Source organism: Rhinolophus hipposideros, assembly GCF_964194185.1.
Source record: "Rhinolophus hipposideros genome assembly, chromosome: 5".
NCBI lineage: Eukaryota > Metazoa > Chordata > Mammalia > Chiroptera > Rhinolophidae > Rhinolophus > Rhinolophus hipposideros.
In genome coordinates, this window is record NC_138051.1 from 22,137,314 (window position 1) to 22,157,925 (window position 20,612).

Consider the following 20,612-nt stretch of genomic DNA (forward strand, 5'->3'; position numbering starts at 1 on the left):
TCTGGCCAATAACTCGGTTTTAAACTTAGCCTGTCACTCTTCTAAGGTTTTGTTCTACTCATTCTTTACCACTTTCTGGACTTTTTTTTTTTTTTTTTAAATATATATCATGAACTCCTAAAGCCTCAAGTTTTTAGGGCTTTTTAGGTTTTAGGATAATTTGTCCTTAATTAATGTTAACCATACTATATGCTTTCTTAATTAAAGTTTGAGAACCATACATAAAGTTCTCTTAAACCATACTGTTATGTATGGTTTGTTAACCATACATATGGTTTGTTATGTATGTAATGTTAACCATGCATAACCAATTACATAACCAATGTTTGTTATGTAATGTTATGTATGTATGTTAATGTTATGTATGGTTTGTTATGTATGTAATGTTAACCATACTATATGCTTTCTTAATTAAAGTTTGGTTTGTAATTGGTGTTGTTCTCTATAAACGAACCAGTCTATAGAGAAGACAGTTATGGAGGCAAAGGAAGAGTATATTTTATAGGATCGTAAATACTAAAGTGCTTTGATACAATTTTGAGTTAACAAGTTTGCAGATGTTAACAATATGTGGGGTTTAATATTTTAAATTTTTTCTTATAGATATCTTCAGGAAGTAGGTTACACAGATACAATATTAGATGTACGGTCTCAGCGGGTAAGGTCATTACTTGGACTATCCAATTCAGAACCAAATGGATCAGTAGAAACAAAGAATTTAGAACAGATCCTGAATGGAGGTGAATCTCCTAAGCAAAAAGGACAAGAAATCAAAAGGTATGATCTATACTTATAGGTTAACAGTGTTTATATAATGGGTTTTATAAATCTCTTAAGCTTCTTGTTACTATTGTTAACAATTTTTAAAGCAGATAGAGTTCAGATTTAAAAACTCCTCCCTTCCCCCCCAAATAGTAACATGGGCAAATAAATTTTCTATTTAGATGTTTTTAAAATGTGTCTTAAATTTTGATGCCAAGAGAATGGCTGTAGCTCTGAAAGAGTGCAAAATTAAAATTTGAGGGTGATTTTCATGTAGTTCAGAGCTATTTTAACATCCTGATTTAAAAATTTTTGCCAGAATATTTTCAATAAATTATAATGCTACTCTATAACCAGGATAACAATGGTTATTTAGACACTAGTGTGAGAGGAACAAGGCTTTGCATTGTTTGGACTCACTCAGAAGCTATCAGATACTCTTTTTTAAAATTTGATGTCTCTATTGAGATATGATTTACATACCATAAATTTTACCCATTTAAAGTTTATAGTTGAATGGTTTTTATTAGATTGGTGCAAAAGTCATTGCGGTTTTTGCAGTTATTTTTTAACCTTTTACACTGCAATTACATTTGCACAAACCTAATGGGATATTCACAGAATTGTTCAGCCATCACCGCAATCTAAGTTTTGAAAATTTGTATCTTCCTAAAAAGAAACCCCTACTCATTAGCTGCCCCTCCCCATTCTTCCCTACACTCCTCCCACCTCCTACCTTAGGCAACTTGACTAATCTACTTTCTGTCTCTAGATTTGCCTGTATTGGAAGTTCGACATAAATGATTATTTTGCAAGTGGCTTCTTACTTTAAAGGTTCATCTGTGTTATAGCATATGTCAGTAATTTATTTCTTTTTATTGCCAAATAATATTTTGTACTATACTATATAACATTTTATCCATTCCTTGTCCAGTTGATGGGCATGAGGGTGGTTCCACATTTTGGAATAGTGAGTGCTACTTTGAACATTGGTATACAAGTGTGGACATGTTTTCAGTTCTCTTGGGTATATACTTAGGAGTGGAATTGCTGAGTCATATGGTAACTCTGATTACCGTATTGTGGAATTTCCAAAATCTTTTCTCAAATGGCTGAATTATTTTATATTCCCACCAGAAATTTGTAAGAGTTTTGATTACTCTACATCCTTGTCAACACTTGTTGTTTTCTGTCTACCAGATATAATTTTGATGAATACAGACTTGATAAATGCAAGTAGAGCAGGTGGAACTTTTTTATTTTAACCATTAGATACTATGCTGAATAACAAGTTGGAAGGACAAAGAAAAAGAAAAAGAGGATGGGGGAGAAATCAAATGAGTTCTTTGAGTTCGTTTAGAACTTAAGAAATTAATAATATGTACAGCTTATAAACTAGTATTATTTCATATGTTAGATATATTTTTTGACATTATGCAATTTAAAACATATTCTATAACTTTCAAGATAATATAAGCCTTTGTTTCGGCTTTTTATTCTGAGAAATAAGGTCTCTTGAATAAAAACAATTTGGTATCTAATAGAGCCCCTGTTTTCTTTACTTTAGATTTAAAGAAGCATGGAGTGTTTTTGTAGCATAAGAGAAAAGGTGAAAAGTATTATGCATTTTCCACTAAACTTATTAGCTAACCAGGCTAAGTAGTTTATAGGGTTTGTAAATGTTTTAGAGTAATGCAGTTTACTGTACCACACATGAATATGAATTAAAGATTCACAACACTGTATCTTCTCCTTTGAAAGCTTCTTGCCTTTGCAAGATTAAGACTTTAATGTCTTATTAAATGAGTTTTCCTTCTGTTGTGGTTAAAAAAAATAAGATGAGATCTATCCTCTTGACAGTTTTATTAAGTGTGCAGCACAGTATTGTTAACTATAAGTGTGCCATGTTGCAGGGCACATCTCTACAACTTGATCTTGAAGGACTGGAACTCTATACCCACTGAATAGCAACTCCTTAGTTCCTCTACCATTCAGCTGTTTCTATGAGTAACTACTTTCCATACCTCCTGAAGTGGAATCATGCAGTATTTGTCCTTATGTGACTGACTCATTTCACTTAGCATGCAGTCCTGAAGGTTCATCAGTGTTGTAGTAGATGACAAGATTTCCATCTTTTTTATAATTGAATAATATTCTAGTGTGTGTGTGTGTGTTTGTGTGTGTGTATATATATCACATTTTCTTCATCGATTCATTCGACCACAGATGTTTAGATAATAGTTGTTTTTAATCAAGGCTGGTTTCCTTCTTAATGAGTATACTTATATATTCTGAATCTGCACTAATGAATGTGTATATGATTCAGCTATTAGGGCCTTTGAAAATGCCTAGGAATAAGAAATGATTTAACACAATTATAGAGATTTCAGCAAAAAGATGTTTATCATATTCTTATTTTTAATAGTAAAAGATTAGAAGCAGTCTTATGTTAAACAGTAAAGGAATGATACATCTTAGATCATATTATTAGAGGCAGTGTGCATAATGATTTAGAATGAATTCTGAAGACAGACAGACTAGGTTTGAATTCTGACTTCACCACTTACTAGCTGTGACTTTGGATAAGGTACTTTACCTTCCTTTGCCTCAGTTTCCTTATTTGCATAATGGTGATGGTTGGGTTGATGTGAAGAAGAAATGAAGTAATGTATAAAGCATTTAGAACAATGCCAGGCACTTTTATAGAATATTGTGTATCCAGTTGAAATGTAACCCCACCAAGAGTAATGTTTACTGGATTTTGCTGAGTGAATGTATTTCTTGTTATTTTTTTTTGTAGGGGAATGTAGTGGGTGCATAGTGCATCCTATCACAAAACTTTCACTTTATGAGGATTCCTTGGGAGAGACAGATCTCTTAGATTTTTTTTAACTGGGAAAAGCTGTGTTGCTTCTTAGTCATTGGACTGATTTGCCTTTGAACCTCCAGTAGTTGTTCCTTTTCTCTTTTTACTCTGTTTACAATCTTGCCAATTTTATGAGGAGGTACCTCTAGAAAAATGAACTGATTCTTTTAGCCTTTTATGGGCCAACCTTACCTTTGACTTCATTTTATTTTCCCTTCATCTGGATACGTTAATTTTTAAATTCTGTTGATTGCCTTTTTAGAATGAGAGAGGATAGTAAATAGTTGACAGAGAAGAAAATTAGAATACACCTTAGTGGAGACTTCCACTTAAGCATAGTGGATTAAAGGCACATTTTATTTGTGTGCCATCTGGAACTTCAGCTGAAATGACAAAGACTTTTTAAGATGCATTAGCACAGAAGGACAAAATTGATTACATAGAAAGAATGAGGCTACTGTCCATCAGATAGGGAGAATTTAATAGTTTTGGAAACTGGGAAGAAAATGGAGGAATGTCAGCTGAGCTTAAATCTAAATGTATTCAGGAACAACAGGAAGAAGAAAAGGAATAAACCAATTCAAGTCCCAAAATGTCAGTAAAGCTCCAAAGTCTAAGGAATGGGAGGTATCAGGTACATCTGGAGTCAGGCTTAGAGGGGGAGCTGTCAATAGAGAATTGATTTAAAGTTTATGTAAGAGGTAGTTAGAATCTCAAATACCCTCTTTTATCCTATGCAGCTGGTTAAACACCCCTACCCTATCTTAAAGAATAGTGGTATATTTTCTGGTGAAGTTGAATCAATGATTTCTTAAGAAATCAAGGAACTGTAGGGCCAGTTACTGTACAGAAAATAGGATTATCTGAAAATCTCTAGCTGAGCAGTGAGATCCCCTGTTTTCTTCTGTTATTTGGCTTCTAATATGTTGGCAGCTGGTTTTATATCTCTTCAGGCAGGATATTGAAATTGATCACATTAATAGAAGAGACCTAATGAAACTGACAATTGAGATCTGCCAGTGAAATGGTTGGACCTCTGTCCAATTATGCAAAAGTGATTCCAGCTGCTTGACAAACCTCATTCATGTACACAGAACATCCATTTATCCCTTCAGTGCCTCACACTTAAGGAAAGACTTGACTATTGTGAAAAATTAAAAACAAAGAACTGAACAGAAAAGGAACTCAGAAAACAGGGAGCAGAAGACTTTTAAAACTGTAATTAATTTTCTGAGATGGCTGAGAGAAGATAATACATCTACAAAACAAATAGGATGTTATTTTAAAAGGTTTAGTCAGACATCAAAAAAGAACTAATAGAAATTAAAAAGTGTGATAGAAAGAATTTCCATGTAAAACTTGGAAGATAGGGTTGAAGGACTCTCCCAGGAAAGGGAAAAGAAAAAGTAGAACTGAAAAACTAGGTAAAATCAAAGGTCCGTTCAGGAGAGCCAATACCTGACGAGGAGTTTCAGGAAGAACAGGCAAAATGGTGTTGAAAAGATTATTAAGGTAGTAATAAAAGAAAGTTTTCTGGAATATATTTACAGAATGTATTTCCCAGGATTTTTTTTTCCAGTTTGAAAGGATTCCCTACAAGTACACTATAAAATTAATTTTAAAAAGATCCATACAAAGACCATTGTCATGAATTCTAAAAAGAAACAGCATGTTAGCATGCAAGTAAAGTCTCAGACCTTCACAGTTCATCGTTACTTTAATTTTCATTTTCCTAAAGACTGAAGATGTCGAGTATCTGTTTATGCCATCACGTTTTTTGATATAGTGTCTGTTTGAATAATTTCCCCATTTTTTATTGTTTTATTTGTCATAGTTGAGGTTGAAGTGTTCTTTTTATATTCTGGACACAGGTCCTTCGTCTAATATGTGACTTGCAAATATTTTCTCTCAATCTGTGGGCTTCTCTTTAAATTCTCTAGCAGTGTCTCTCAAAGAGCAAGGTTTTAATTTGGGAAAGTCTAATTCATCAATTCTATCTTTTATGGATTGTGCTCTATTTTACGTTTAAGGTCATGCACATGTATTGCTGTGATCAAATACAACTTTTAAAATCTGAAATGTGAGTTCTCACTTTAGAGACAGAAGTTTCTATCCAAGGGATAACAGTTCTTAATTTATCAAAGTTCAAAACAAAATTCTTGTATTTTAAATTTGTTGCAGCAGATCTTCGAATAACATCATTTCCTTCAGTGTAGTTTCATTATAACATTGACAAGATGCTGTTTATATCAATTAGCCTTTTGTAAAATTGATTTCATTATACCTCGTTTCCCTCTAAAGTCTCAGAACCTATCGTCAAGGTTAAGTGAGGACTTACTGTGTTTTTTATTATTTTTATTATTCATGTGCCGGTTTGTCATATATTTTCTTTGCCTTTCATTTAATTCCCAAATATTAAGACATGCCATGAACGTTGAGCTGAAAAGTGTTTCATTATTGTGGTAGGTTTGTTTGTTTTTACTAATTTGCATTTGGTAACACCATCTCTTTCTGTATTCAGTTTTTATATAGGTCCTTTTTTTTTCTTTTTTAAAATAGGTCCTTAATGTACTGGAATAGGCAGAGTGGTATCAGGCCTGTTAAAACCATGTGCCATGTTAAGGTGCTGTTAAAAATAGTCGGAATTGTATTATGTTCTTCATTTGGACTAATAGCACCAATCATGGAGGAAGAAAACCCTAAATTTCAGATTATTCTTTTTGTTACCATACACTCTTGGTGTTGATAAGGACATTTGAGGTCATCTAGTTAAACCCTCACAGTTTACAGGTAGGAAAAAAAAAAAGTTTTTTCCCTACCTGTGAAGAAATTGATTCCAAAAGGTTTAAAAGACTTGGCCACATTCAGGCAGCTAGTTAATGGAAGAGCAGAGCCTTTCATTGTGAGAGTCTGTGTTCAGCTGAAAATCCAGTGTTCTGTTGCTACCTTTGTTAGATATTTAAACAACTATTGAAACCCTTTTTTTGTATACAAAGGAGGAACTCAGATTATAGTTTTAAAAAAATAGATTATCACTATTACCTATTAAATGAGTGGTTCTGAAAGACTTGAAAGTATTTCTTCAGTATGTTAAGGATCCCGTTTTCTAGATAAGAAAATTTGTGAAATGAATTGGAATGTTCTACATTTGATTTGCTATAACTTTAAATCTGGCAACCTGATAAATTAAACTTTGGTTTTAGTCCTCAAATATTTGGGCCAAGCTGTAAGAGGTTGTAGAGCCTTAAGAAATGCTAAGCTTAAGTTGCTTGCTTATGGTGGCTTTATTTTGAGAGATAATAGCACATTTGGTTTCTACTACTATAGGATTTTATTTTGATGCAGTGATTACTTAAAATATTTTGGACAATATACATAGGAGAAACTCAGTTAACAACGAACAGTCACTTTTATTTTAATCAGAGAACATAAATAATTTTTCTGCATTCTTTTCTTGGGTACAACATTTAGGCAATACATTGTAAATAGGTTGTCATTTGAATCTCTATACTACCTTCAGATACTGTGTTAAAATACGAACCAGAAAGAAATATTAGAAATAATCTCTGGAACATTTGGATTCATCTTTTTCCCCTCATATAGGCCTTCTGGTGATGTGCTTGAGACATTCAATTTCTTAGAAAATGCTGATGACAGTGATGAAGAAGAGGAAAATGACATGATTGAAGGCATCCCAGAAGGAAAAGACAAACATCGGATGAATAAACACAAAGTAAGAACTTGATTTTCTATTCTTACTAGCTACAACATATATATTCATGTACATTTCAAATAGAAATCTTTGTGAGTCTTAAGTTACATTGTGAGTGATCATTTTTGATTTTACGATGTCGCTTGAAAGTTTTGTATATCAGTTCTTATTAAGTTACCCACATATAGTAGAAGTTTTTATTTGCTGTATTACTCACTAAATGGCAAGAAAGGGTCCGTTTTTAAAGGACTAGTCCAGTGGTTTGAACCTTTTTTATTAAAAAAGCAACACCCCTTCCACTCCTGCCACAATTAAGAATCACTGCTGCAGTCTTTTTTCTTCATGTACGGTAAACAGGTGATAAATTAACTGAAGCTTCAGTGGGAATTCTCGTGGTGGGTGAGGGAGTAGAGTGGATTCTAAATGTATTGTATTTTGCTATGTATAATGCACAGTTTCTTGCCCAAATTTGTGAGAGGAAAATAAGGATGCACATTATACATGGGTAGTACTAATTCTGTATCTATATAAGTATTTTTAATTCTTTTATTTATGCTTATGAGTTAAAAGTGTAACTCTAGAAATCAATAACAGTATCCGGATGCAAAATGATACACTGGAATACGATAATTGGTTTTATTGGACTTACGATGAACTTGTAATGAACTTGTAATGACGAAGAGTTCTTGGCTTTCTATGATAAGCAAATACTGTAAATTTGTTACCGGTACATAAAATTTCTTGTATCTGTTCTTGTGTCTTGTAATTATTTGTTACATAAAAATTTCTTGTACCGTAATATGTTTAAAAATAAATACTAAGATTCCTTTATAATACAAAAAACAAATACCTAAATGTAAACAAATAAAAATTGGAATTAAAAATTAAAACAAAAGATTTTCCCCCCCCCTGAAAATTTGGGCCAAAATCGTGGGTGTGCATTATACTTGGGAGTGCATTACACACAACATAATACTGTATGTGTCAACATTCTCGTTCTTTGGTAAGGATTAATAATTTACTTTTGCTCAAAACCTAAGGAACGGGTTTATCTATTTTAGTGGTGATGTGTGTTAGCCACAGGAGCAAAAGTAGATTAGGTGATCCATTTATGAATTGTCATAGTAGTGTACAGCATTTCAAGTAAAAAACGTGGGTAGGTTCAGTTGTGGTTCTTTGGGATGTTATGGTAATGTGGGGAAATGCCAGTGTTCCTCAAAAGCTTCTAATCCATAGCAGTGGTTTTTAACGTTTTTGCCACATTTCATATGTATAACATACTCAGTATGTGTAACATGGGTGAAGAGACATTTTGATCCTTTTTTTTGTTCTGGGAGGTAAAGCACTATCGTAATTACCACACCTATTGACTTACATTAGTTAATATCCTTATTAGCTGTTACATATCACTGAGTTATGGACTACATATGCAGTGAGATCAGTTCGGCACAACACATCAGAGTGTGAGTGAGTGAATGGGTCTTTAAAGGGTAACTGTGAAATATTTAAAGAAGTTAACTATTCTTGGTGATTAGCATTTTAAAATCATTCTTACTACCACATTACTTGCATCACCTATTACAGTGGTCTTCACACAACACTGTCGAAAACCATTTATCTAAGGTATAATTTGGGGTTGGTTAACTACATGAAAATCTAAAATTTTGTACCTAAGTGATTTAAAAATGGGAGTGCAAGTGTAAAAATAATAGTATGAAAACATAAAGGACCCCTTTAAAATTTATGATTAATTCTTGGCTTGTGTTCCATTTACAGATAGGTAATGAAGGTTTAGCTGCTGACCTAACTGATGATCCTGATACTGAAGAAGCACTGAAAGAATTTGATTTTTTAGTGACTGCTGAAGATGGTGAAGGAGCCGGAGAAGCACGGAGTTCAGGGGATGGCACAGAATGGGGTAAGGTGATAAAGAATTATGGGGGTGGGCCCTTAAAGATGTATTATTATTAAATATTATATGTAGAAATGTGTGTCTCTGTACCGTGACAGTGAAACTGAGAGCAAGGGGAAGTGGTATTTTGCATCGATTTATTAAGATTCAGTGACTAAACTGTTTTGTATATGGCTTGATTTTTGAAATTTTTCTTGATTTAAAGTTGAAATACTTAGTCACTTTAGATATTTAGTTCCTTTTCTCTTAGCAGATTAAAAATAGGCACATAAACAGTTCTTTAACTTCCCATTATTTAATTTGGTAATGAATCTAGATTTCAAGAAGCATTAACTGTTTTGGTATGCCTGTATGGTATTTATTATCTGACTTATTGCTAGGAAGCAATAAAGCTACTAAACCTGAATTGTAGCTCTATATTGAACAAGATTTAGTGAAGGTTATTAACCTTTATTATATATAATATTCATTGTTCAAATGTTAGGGCCTAGCCTTTGGAAGTGATATGTAATGATAATAATAATCCAGTCATAACTAAAAGGGAGATAAACCCTGTTCAGTTTATATAGGTTTAGAAACCCCATTAGAAAGTAAAATAAAAATGTAAAAAATATTTTAAGATAATAGCTGAGGTCCAGTATGTTATTCCTATTAAATGTTCATTCAATCTTTTAATATCAGCATGTTATCTGGTAGGTAGAATTCAAATTGTGTTTATAGAGCTTTATTAGAAAAGGTTTCTAAGTGCCTTAACATACTTCACATGAACACCATCATTGCTTACCAGTAGTTACTAGCAAAAGGCATTATCATTATATTTCTTTATTTCTTTATTAGTTTCAGGTTTATCACTGGATTTTTAAACACTACTTTGGTGATGGAAAACACATTTGTTTTTTTTTAAATGCCTCAATTTTGTATCGAAACTGAATGTTGCTAATAGAGATAAAACCTTATAGATAATATATTTATTGGCTGTCCTGATATAAATCAAATACTTAAAAGATCTGAATTTTGTTATCAGCTTTTTCATTGTTCATAATTCTTAAGCATTATTTTCAGACCTTCATTTCTCAACTAACTGGAAAGAGAAGAGGCACATTAATTAAAAATGTGAAAACAACTCCACAATAACTTTCTAGACTCTGAATATACATTTTTGTACTTATTTGAAAATGGCTGTATTCTAGAAGTTTATTCTTCTTAAAAATTAGTCTTGCTCAGGGGAAACAATATAAGTATCTAAGTTTTCTTTTAGCTTCTCTGTGCAACCCATTCAGTGTTGGAAATACCTTAATTTTTAACAGTAATTTCTAAACTACTATTTATGTTTTTCTGGATTATTTTATAATTATATAAATATATTTAAATTGTATATATATAATTATTTTTTAATTCATTTATCTTATAGGAGGTTTAGAACCCACAACAACATGTAAAGAAGAAAACTAAAAATCACCTGTTATGCTACTATGTAGAGAAAACCATGATTAACATTTATATATAAATATGTGTATATTTAACAAAGGATTTTGCTGTGTGCTGATTTATTGCCCACACTTTTTACTTAACATATTGTTCTTCTGAAACAACATTTTTTTCAATAGCTGCATAATATTCTGTCAGTACGTTTCTTTCTTTATTGAACCAGGACTTTGCTGATGTACATTTAGGTTATTTTCATTTTAAAAAACGATCAAAGCAGTTTTTAAACATTTGGATACCTAAATTTTGACACATAATCTATTCTTATTTTTGCTTAAAATTGCTGGAAGTTTAATTCTCAGTCAGAACATAAAAAAATTTCAGGAATTTGATTTGTATAAAGTGGCATTATTTCTTTAATAAAAGTACCATATTACGTACAGCTGATTGGTCTTTCTGTCCAAAGACTTGACTGGAATATCGCAGTTTCAAGAGAGGACCTAATTAGTACTAATGATAACTGTCAATTCATTAACTTACTTTTTACTAAGAGTATTTGAGAGTGATCTGAGTATCTTTGTAAATTGGAAGTAACTGACAAAATCTTTTCCTTCCAGAAGAGACTGAAACATCTTTAAAGCATTGTAAGTTCTTAAGGGAAAGGGCTCTCTTGAGAACAAAATGGTTCAAGTAGTTTCTTTCCTTAAGAAATGAAGTCTGTCATAGGATCTGTGCAGTGTTTCCGAATTTATCTTTTCTACTCAGCAGGTATCATATTCAGTTTTTCCAAAACAGAGAAGATGGACATACTCCTTTATATTTAATTCATTTACTTGAAATTTGAATTTACTCACTTATAAATGGGAAGGTAGTGGTTTTCAGATTTAAGCTGTTGGGTAAAGGACACAGGTGTTTTTAAAATAAATAGTCTGTCCTAATGAAACATATCTCATATTTACCCCATTGGATAATCTATGTTATTTTTTATTTTGTATATTATCAATCTGCTTAGATACCTCTAATTTTGAATCCTTTTATCCTGTGAAACCACTGATTTTTAGAAAGCTTTTAAATCCTGTTTTTCTTCCGTCGTCTATGTTAGGTAGTCTGAGTTTAATTTTAGTAGTTTTTAGTTCTCACAATCAAAAATATTAGTAGGCACTTCTAACTTTGCTATTTCTCTCATGAAGACTAGACATTTTAAGGACGTTTAGTCATTTTCTGTTAAACACTATTAAACTGTGCTCTGTGGAAATTTATAGGGCTACAAAATACAATTAATACCTGAATATTTGTATTTAAATATAATGGATAAATTACTGAATATTTGCGTAAAGTAAGTTAAAAATTTATGCTATATTTAGATTTGTATAATTCCTCTGCTTTAATAGTTAGAATTACCATAATAAAATTTTATGTTTTTGTGGTTTTGAGTAAAGTGTCAATTTTTGTGTGAATACATATTTGTGTTTCATTTAAACAAAAAAGTTGCCATAACTGATTCAACCTCATTTCTTGGTATTTTTTTCCCTGTAGATTTTTTTAAAAACAGGATTAATATGTAGAAGATTATGCTGGCTCTTCCCTTTTGCTCTTAACTATTTCTTATAAGCACTATCAAATCAGCTGTTACTTACCAGGCAAGTTTCAGGATGTTGTTTGTGCACATATGCATTCACCAACCTGTTCTTTGCACTGCCTAAGTTTACCTTTGTTTTCTAGACTTGAGGTTATCTTGCAAGTGATATTTGTTTTTTTCCTTAAGCTTATCCTTTTTTATTCCTTGTGCTTTTTCACTCTCCACTACCCGTTGCTACTTTACTTTAGAGCTAGTAACAGCTTTATTTTTTCTACAAAGGTCTTTTAAAAACCGTTTGGCTATCTTATTACATTTTTCTGCCCTATCTGATTTCCTGTATAAAGTTTGCACCACTTAGGTTGTCTTTTGTTGTTTCTATGAGTTTTAAAAAGTATTTGCTAAAAATGTGTCAAATTGTCTTGCTTTAAGTAGTCACTTTGAAAAATAAGAATTGTTTGTCTTATTCATATGTGCAAATGAGTGCAAATGATTAAGACTTTACATTTTTTCTTGGAGTATTCAGTAAGTTGATGATTCCTAATACAACATAGTTTTCAGGAAATCTCATGATTAGAGTAACATGAAAAGTGAATTTTCTCTTTAAATCAGTATTACAACTGTATTACAAACAGTATTACAATTTGCAGATATGACAAATGATCTTACATATAAATTTCAGTCTTGAACAACCTAGTTTCAAGTAATTCAAGTTAGCAAATTAATTTAAACTTTGGATTTAGCTTTTTACATACTACCTGAGATCATAGATGTATTCATAAGGGAGATAGTGATAACAAGTGCAGTAGAAAAGACTCAAGGGACAGTACAGTAAATAATTGAATTTCTGTGTGCCATCCAAAGATGTGAATTTCTTAAGTTTACTACGTGTAGCAATCTAATAAGGAAAAAAAAAGGCCTTTTTCTGTCCATTGTATAGATTTAAGTCAGTGAGGTCTAGGGAGTTTGTAAGACTTGTGAATCAGAATATAATGAGTTATCAAAAATTTAACAAGTATGCTTTCCTTAAAATCTCACGATTCTGTCAGTCTTGTTGATTGACTTCGCCTGTGTATTTTGGTGTAATTTTCATTTCATAACAGTGTTATGTAAACTCTTAGTAAGTTATTCTGTAACAGAATGTTAAACTTCTTAATAACATGGCTCTTTTAAAATTAGAGGAAAGAAAAACTCTTAATACTTAAAATAATTCTAATAGACTTATTTTTATACTGCTTTTTAATACTGTTTTTCCTTTAGTTTACTATAGAGTAGATTTTTTTCCAGGCACAAGTATTTACTTAAAAGATATACAGATTTGTTCTATTCAGCTAAAAGCTAAGTGTCCTTTTAGCAGATGCACAGCAATGTATATTTTCACTTCTCCATGCTTGTCGGTGCTTTCATCTTACCTAAAAAAAAAACAACTCTGAAAAAAATTCTTCAGTGGAATTTGAGGGTTTTTTGTTTGATTTTGTTAATCTTAGTTGTAGACAATTGAAGAAGGTAATGAGATGTTGAACCATTTGGTTTGGGTGGTGTAGAGGTGGCGGTTCTCTGAATGCCTTGTACAGATTATTTGAGACTGTATTTTGCAACTACATGTGTGTATTTATTGGACTAGAATTAGAATGCCTCTCCATTAGTATAATTAATCCTGTGCATGCAGAATCAGTGTGACAGAAGGTGCATGAATATTTTCATCAATAAAACGGCACTGACCTTTCTAGCTTGCACTTTTGAGTACTTCGCATGTAATTCATTCATTTGCTTTTATGACGCTGGCTGAATAATTTTATTAACGTTTTAATAAAGATGCAGTGATCTATTTTTTATAACATTAGATTTTTAAGGTCAGTCCATCCATTGAAAGAATATCAGTTATAGAAAGATTAATAACCTTCAAATTTGTGATTCATAGAAATGAAGCACCATTTAACTGTTAGTATTAAATGTTTAGAAATTTATGAGATCTCAGGGCATTTAGAATTTGTTGTGAATACCAAAACTGAGACTGCACCTTTAAAGTATTTTGAGTATATGCTGTTAGTACATTTTTATTATGATTATGTAAAGCTATAACCATTTACTGCCAACAGCTTGCATTGCCAACTGCTGATACTTTTTCTTTTAATAATATGCTGCATGTAGATAAAGATGACCTCTCCCCAACTACTGAGGTTTGGGATGTAGACCAGGGACTAATAAGTAAACTGAAGGAACAGTACAAGAAGGAACGAAAGGGGAAGAAAGGGGTGAAGAGTAAGTGCAGATTCTATTATAATTTTTGTATACCAATCTTTGAGAAAAAAATTCTTCAATTCTGTTTTTTTTGTGTACTTTTTTTTTTTGTTTCATAAAGGGGCAACTAACTTTAAACTTTGTCTGTTGTATGATTGAAATTTATTTGAATATGATTTAGGATATGTTAATTGATCAAATTGAAAATCATTTTAAATCTGTGGCTAAGGATGAAGGAAAGATTTCAAGGGTTTTTTTGTTTTTTGTAAGCTTTAAAAAGTTTACCAAATTGTAAGAAATACTGGCCTTGGAATTAAAATTGATAGAGATTTGTTTAAAATAGAGAGTATGAATTTCCTTATTTTTGATACATAGGATATTATAGCTATAACCAGTTCATAGCCAGGTTACATTTCTTGGTTAGTGAATCCTGAAGTACAGTGAATAGGGAAGCCCTTTCTATAATTTTTGCTTTCTGGCCTAGCCCAACCACAAACGACAGCAAAAAAAAATCTCTCCTGGGTAGTATTTTTTTTTTTTTTTGGCTATTCTGATAGGTGATGGCCAGAGGAGAGGGTAGTGATGGCAGTAGATTTTGTTTGCTCAATAGCTGAGTGTCTTTTGGTGCCTCGATGTATTTTTCACGATGTTGTATCCTGACTGATGTACTGTAAAAGTATAAACTTAGCTATAGCACCTCTCGAGGAAGTAATTCATTTTCATTTTGTGAATCAAACTTAAAACAGCCACATGAAAAATATCTTCAGACCTGTGACTATTAAATGGAGAAACTCATTTATGGGAAACTTTATTTTGAACTGACCATTCATTCTTACTAGTCTAACTTTTTTGACTGTCAAGGAGATACAGGCAGAAACTATATAGACATCTTTCATATTCCTTTCTCTGGTGACAAGTAAATTAGTTTATAAAATGGCAGGTGTAATGGAAAAGAGTGTAAGTTTCCTTAAGTAAGGCCTTTTTATTTTTGAATGGTTTAATTTATTGTGGAGGCTAGTAATCGGAGTTTTGGGGATTTATTATATCTTGTTAGGCAATTTTCTTTTATAATGTTATGCTAATTTGTTATTGTATGTGAATAAGAAAGACAAGCTATTCTCTAAGAATTTTCAGACTATGATGAACTGCTTATTGTATTTTAAAACCTTTAGTGCTGGGCAGAGGCTTTATTCAACTATAACATCACTTACCTCTATAATTCATGTATGTTGATCATAAAAGTACTTTTGCATGATTAACTATTTTAATATAGATACAATGGCATTAGAATTTTAGGGTTTAAAAGTCTTTTTCTAAAGAAATGAAGTAGTTTATTTTAATATTACATTACTTATTTCATGTATTATATTATTCATAAACTGACTTATCTGCTGAAGTTTTCTTTAGAAAAAAATGTCAAATGTTGCTTTTAATTTAAAATACCCCATTTTTTTCTGATAGAATATTAGATCTATACATTTTTGAGGTTTAGAAATAACATAACTCAACTTAAGGTTCTTTTTAGTTATAGGTTTTAAAAGTTTTCTAAAAGTTTTTATTTAAAAACATGTCTGCTTAAGAAATGTTAGAAACAGATGAACTAAACTAAAATTTAAAATTCCCATAAAATTTTAATTTTCCTTAATAGGCCAATAGTACACAAAATTTTATTATTTTAGTACTTAACAGCTTATAGAAAACATCATTGTTTGTCAAATATTCCTCTGTATAACATTTTCTTTCTTTCTTTTTTTTTTAAACAAGCCACCCTGTTATCCAACAGAATATTAGAGAACCTAATATGTGAAATGGGTGAAAGGGAACTGCTGTGATTAAATCAGGAGCTGGGAGACCTCAGAGCCATGCCTTGAGGCTTTCATGTCTCAGTACTATTTTATTATCCAGATGTATACTGTATTTTCAGCCAGCCCCTGTAATTTTGATTCTGTCTTTTTTTTTCCAAAAAATGAACTAACTTTGCTTATATAACCATAAAAATAATACATGCTTCTTATTCTGACAGTATGCAAAGTATATAGAAACAAAGAAAAAGTCAAAATCACCTGCAGTTCTACCACTTAGAGGTTAATATTTGGCATGGCATATATATTTCCAACCTCTTCTAAGTGTGTTTATACATAAACCTTTTAAATTTTTTCAACAAGAATATCACTATATTATTTTAAACTAATTTTTTCTTATTTTATAGTCATCTAAATAAAATATCTTAGAGGTTACATTGTATTGCATTTTGTGGATTAATCTAGCCTCCATTAGTTAAACCTTTAGAATGTGTCACATACTTAATGTTTCTGTAAACGTCAGTGTCTTTAAGGTTACCTATGTATGTAGATAGAAAGATGAGGTTTCCAGCAGTGTCTTAGGATTGAGTAATTAGGAAATAATAAATTGTTTCTGTTTACACTTCCTTTGTGAATTTAGATAAATAACAACTTTTTAATATTAAATACAGAGTTCAGTAAGAAAATTTCGGCCTCGAATCCCTGCCATAGAGATAAAACTTAGGGAATTAAAGCAATTTTTTTTAATTGACAAATTATAAACCTCGAATGGTCTTATCCACATAGATCATCATGTTAATACTAATATGTAATTTTACATTAAAGGATATCTTATAAGTTTTCTTAGCCTTCTTATTATCTATCTTTGTTGGTTTTTATTCTGGCATTTTTCCAGATACAGCTTTGTACAAGTTAGAATAATTTATAAAATGTAATTTTATATTTTCCCCCCTTATTCCACATATGAATGAATCATACCTACTGGATCATAGCACTAAGTTTCTAAAGATTTTTTTTTCCAGCTTCTTACAGGGAAGAAAATTATTTGGTAACTTTACCATATAGAATCAACAGATGTAATCCAATCTAAATACCTTTTTTTAAATGAAAGAAAAAAGTGACAAGAATGTCAACTTTTTAACTTTGTTAAGACTCAACCATGATTTCACTCTTAAATGGAAAGCTTTCTAAAATCAAAGTTAAGAAGCTAAGGTTTATCTTGTCTTCTGACTTGTTCACTCCACCCTTCTTTTTTCCTACCTGAGGCAAAAGAAAATGACTTAAAAGTGTGACAACCTTGCCTTAGATTATAAATACAATTCAGTGTTAATTTCTTGCTAAGTGAGGTATACTTAAGAGCTGTACTTTATCTATAAATACTTCTAAAAGTCAAGACCATGGAACTAAAGAGACTTGATGCAGTGATTTTGATCACAGGCTTCAAAAGGGTTAAGCTTCCTTTTCCTTTTAACTTTTTATTTATTTATTTTGTTTTATTTCAGTTGTACAAGACAAGGTAATACTTAGACGCCCACCATCTACATCCCTCACACTGTGAACCCCCCTTCCTTTTAACTTTTTATTTTGACATAGTTTCAGACTTAAGGAAAAGTTGCAGGAATAGTACAAGGAATCCTATGTACTTTTCACCCAGGTTCCCCAAATGTTAATTAACATTTTACCATATTTGTTTTATCCTTTTTTCTCTGTAAATACATACATTTATTATTTCAAACAATTCAGAGAACTGAGTAAGTTGTAGACATTTTGCTACTTAAATACTTAGGAGAATGTTACCAGACCACAGAGATATTCTTTTACATGACCACAGTACAACAGTGAAAACCAGGAAATTAATAGTGATACAATACTGTTATTTAGCCTACTCAGTTTTCTTTCAGTTTTTAAATAATTTCTAAGTTTTCTGTAATTGGGGAAGGGAATGAGGGACAAGTTCTAATCTTTTGTTAAAATCTTCGTCTGGTAGAATTTTTCTAGTTTTCTACGGTCTCCTTTTTTCTTTATTTTATATCTTATAAAAACATGTATATCAAAATCAATAACAATTTAAAACCATACAGTGTGTAACATATGAAGTAAACATGAAGTATCTGAACTCTGGAATCTTTATTTAGAATATGAGGAAGAAGTTAAAAATCTTTGTCTTTTTCAAATTGGGGAAGCTTAAATTGTGGATTGTAGTATTTTCTTTTGACAGATGCTCTTATTCTTAGGGCTTATTGTTACTTCTGTGCTATTTTATACCGTAAAATTGAGGTTTATTAAGAGGATTAAATTATTTCATTTACTTTCTTCAAAAGATTTAGAGGCTTTCCCGTTTCAAAGATTTACATTCTGAGAAGATGTATGTTTACAATTCTGGTTCCTAGTGATGGACTTATTTTAGTTTTCCTAGTTATTCTGATTTATCCTGACTTTCCTGTATTTTCTATATGTAGAATATGATTTATCTGTCATTCCGCTTCTTTCTTTTACTGGTGTTATAGAATTGATATACATCTTCTGACTTACCAATCAGTATATTGGAGAGGGGAAGTCTTAACCTTTACAATGTTTCTTTTAAAGTAAATTGCAAGTGAGTATCCCTGGATCATTTTCTAGTTTTCTTTCTTTTAGGTTTCATATTAGTATTTCTCATTTGCTATTCCAGATCCGAGATTTCAGAATGTCACCAGAAAATGGAATATTTTTTAAAGTGTGACTTTAGTCCAAATATCTGTATGTTAGGCATTTTAATACATTAAAGGAGAAATTATTCTTTTGTAGCAATAACCTTCAGTGGGCTTTACAAAACACTTTGACACACTATAAAATATCTGTGATGATTAATATGCTTCTATTTAAGAGAGAATATAAATTCAAAGAGCCCATAAGCAGTTTAATATTGTCTCCTGCATCAAACGAAAGAAAATAACACAGTTGTTTCATACTAAAGGAATATTACTTTCACCTGAGATGCAGTTGTTTTATATTTCTGGCTTAATATACTTTTAAAACAGACCATTGAGTTCTTTAACTGATTTTGTTGTTGTTGTTCTCCCCGAAGAAAATAATTTAGGCATTTTGATGACAGAAAGTATCAGATCTATGCTCTTTCAATCAGTATGCTTTTTTATTTTTTTTTAAATTTTTATTGGGAAACAGTGTGTTTCTCCAGGGCCCATCATCTCCAAGTCGTCCTTCAATCTAGTTGTGGAGGGCGCAGCTCAGCTCCAAGTCTAGTTGCCGTTTTCAATCTTTAGTTGCAGGGGACACAGCCCACCATCCCATGTGGGAACTGAACCGGCAACCTTGTTGAGAGCTCATGCTCTAACAACTTAGCCATCCAGCTGCCCCTCAGTGTGCTTTTTTAAACTGCAGAATCACTTTGCAGCTAAATTAGTTGTTTTTCCTTAATATTGTATCATTTTTAAAAAGATGACAGTTATGTGAAAGCTTTATTTTAATTGGAATGGTAGTCAGAAAAATAAAACGGATCAAAGAAGCGTAACTAAATCCTTATTCTAAAATAAACTTATCTTTTCCAGATTGCCTGCCGACACTTGGTTTCACTTCCGAATATATGATTAACAAAGGGAAGGAACATTTGAGAAAGAGAAAACATTAGATTTGTTTAAAAAATACTGTTTTACTTAGAATAGAGTGTATAGAAAGATAAATTTCATATGTCATAAGTTGTCTGTAAGCTTGGATGTATAAAACCCCTAACAACAATTATCAGTCCATAGTAAAGTAAATTGGTTTATACATGGTGTAGTTAGTATTTTTTGTTGTTGTCCTGTAATCTTTAGATGATTGTTCATTTGTATAGATTTGGTGATCATGGTTAAGAGGTTGAATAGGTTGTTTTATAATTCATAATGGTAAAAAATGTTTTTCTTGCTATAAAAATTAGAAAATGTATTCTCCTATGGATTTTAGCAATAACTGAGAATCAGTTTTAATTAATGTTTAATGAGTCTTCAATTATGCTTTTGAGTATTGTTATAATACTTTGTTATTGATATTATATATTATTCTATTACACTAATACCATTATCAATTTTCTCGTTGGTATCCACATTGCAGATGTTTTATTTGAAATCGCTTTTCTTACATTTATTTAGGATATTGGATAGAATTAGAAAGAAATTGAAGACGCATTAAATTTGCAGTTGAAAGATGCTTTACAAACTAGATACTAGATAAGACTGTTAACCCTGTCTCCCGAAAAATAAGACGTAGCCGGACCATCAGCTCTAATGCGTCTTTTAGAGCAAAAATTAATGTAAGACCCCGTATTATATTATATTATG

At 31.4% G+C, this 20,612-nt stretch overlaps 1 protein-coding gene across 4 annotated transcripts in view; it reads left to right on the forward strand.

The window, feature by feature from the left end:
* Positions 1-20,612, forward strand: part of STRN3 (striatin 3) — a 94,229-nt gene that overhangs the window by 49,975 nt on the left and 23,642 nt on the right. For 2 of the 4 annotated variants that reach the window (XM_081047799.1, XM_081047801.1), the window contains exons 5-8: positions 604-777; positions 7,232-7,361; positions 9,117-9,258; positions 14,405-14,515. In XM_081047799.1, coding sequence (XP_080903925.1) covers positions 604-777; positions 7,232-7,361; positions 9,117-9,258; positions 14,405-14,515 — 557 coding nt within the window. The remainder of the gene's footprint in view (positions 1-603; positions 778-7,231; positions 7,362-9,116; positions 9,259-14,404; positions 14,516-20,612) is intronic. The other 2 variants (XM_081047800.1, XM_081047802.1) reach the window with 1 other exon arrangement.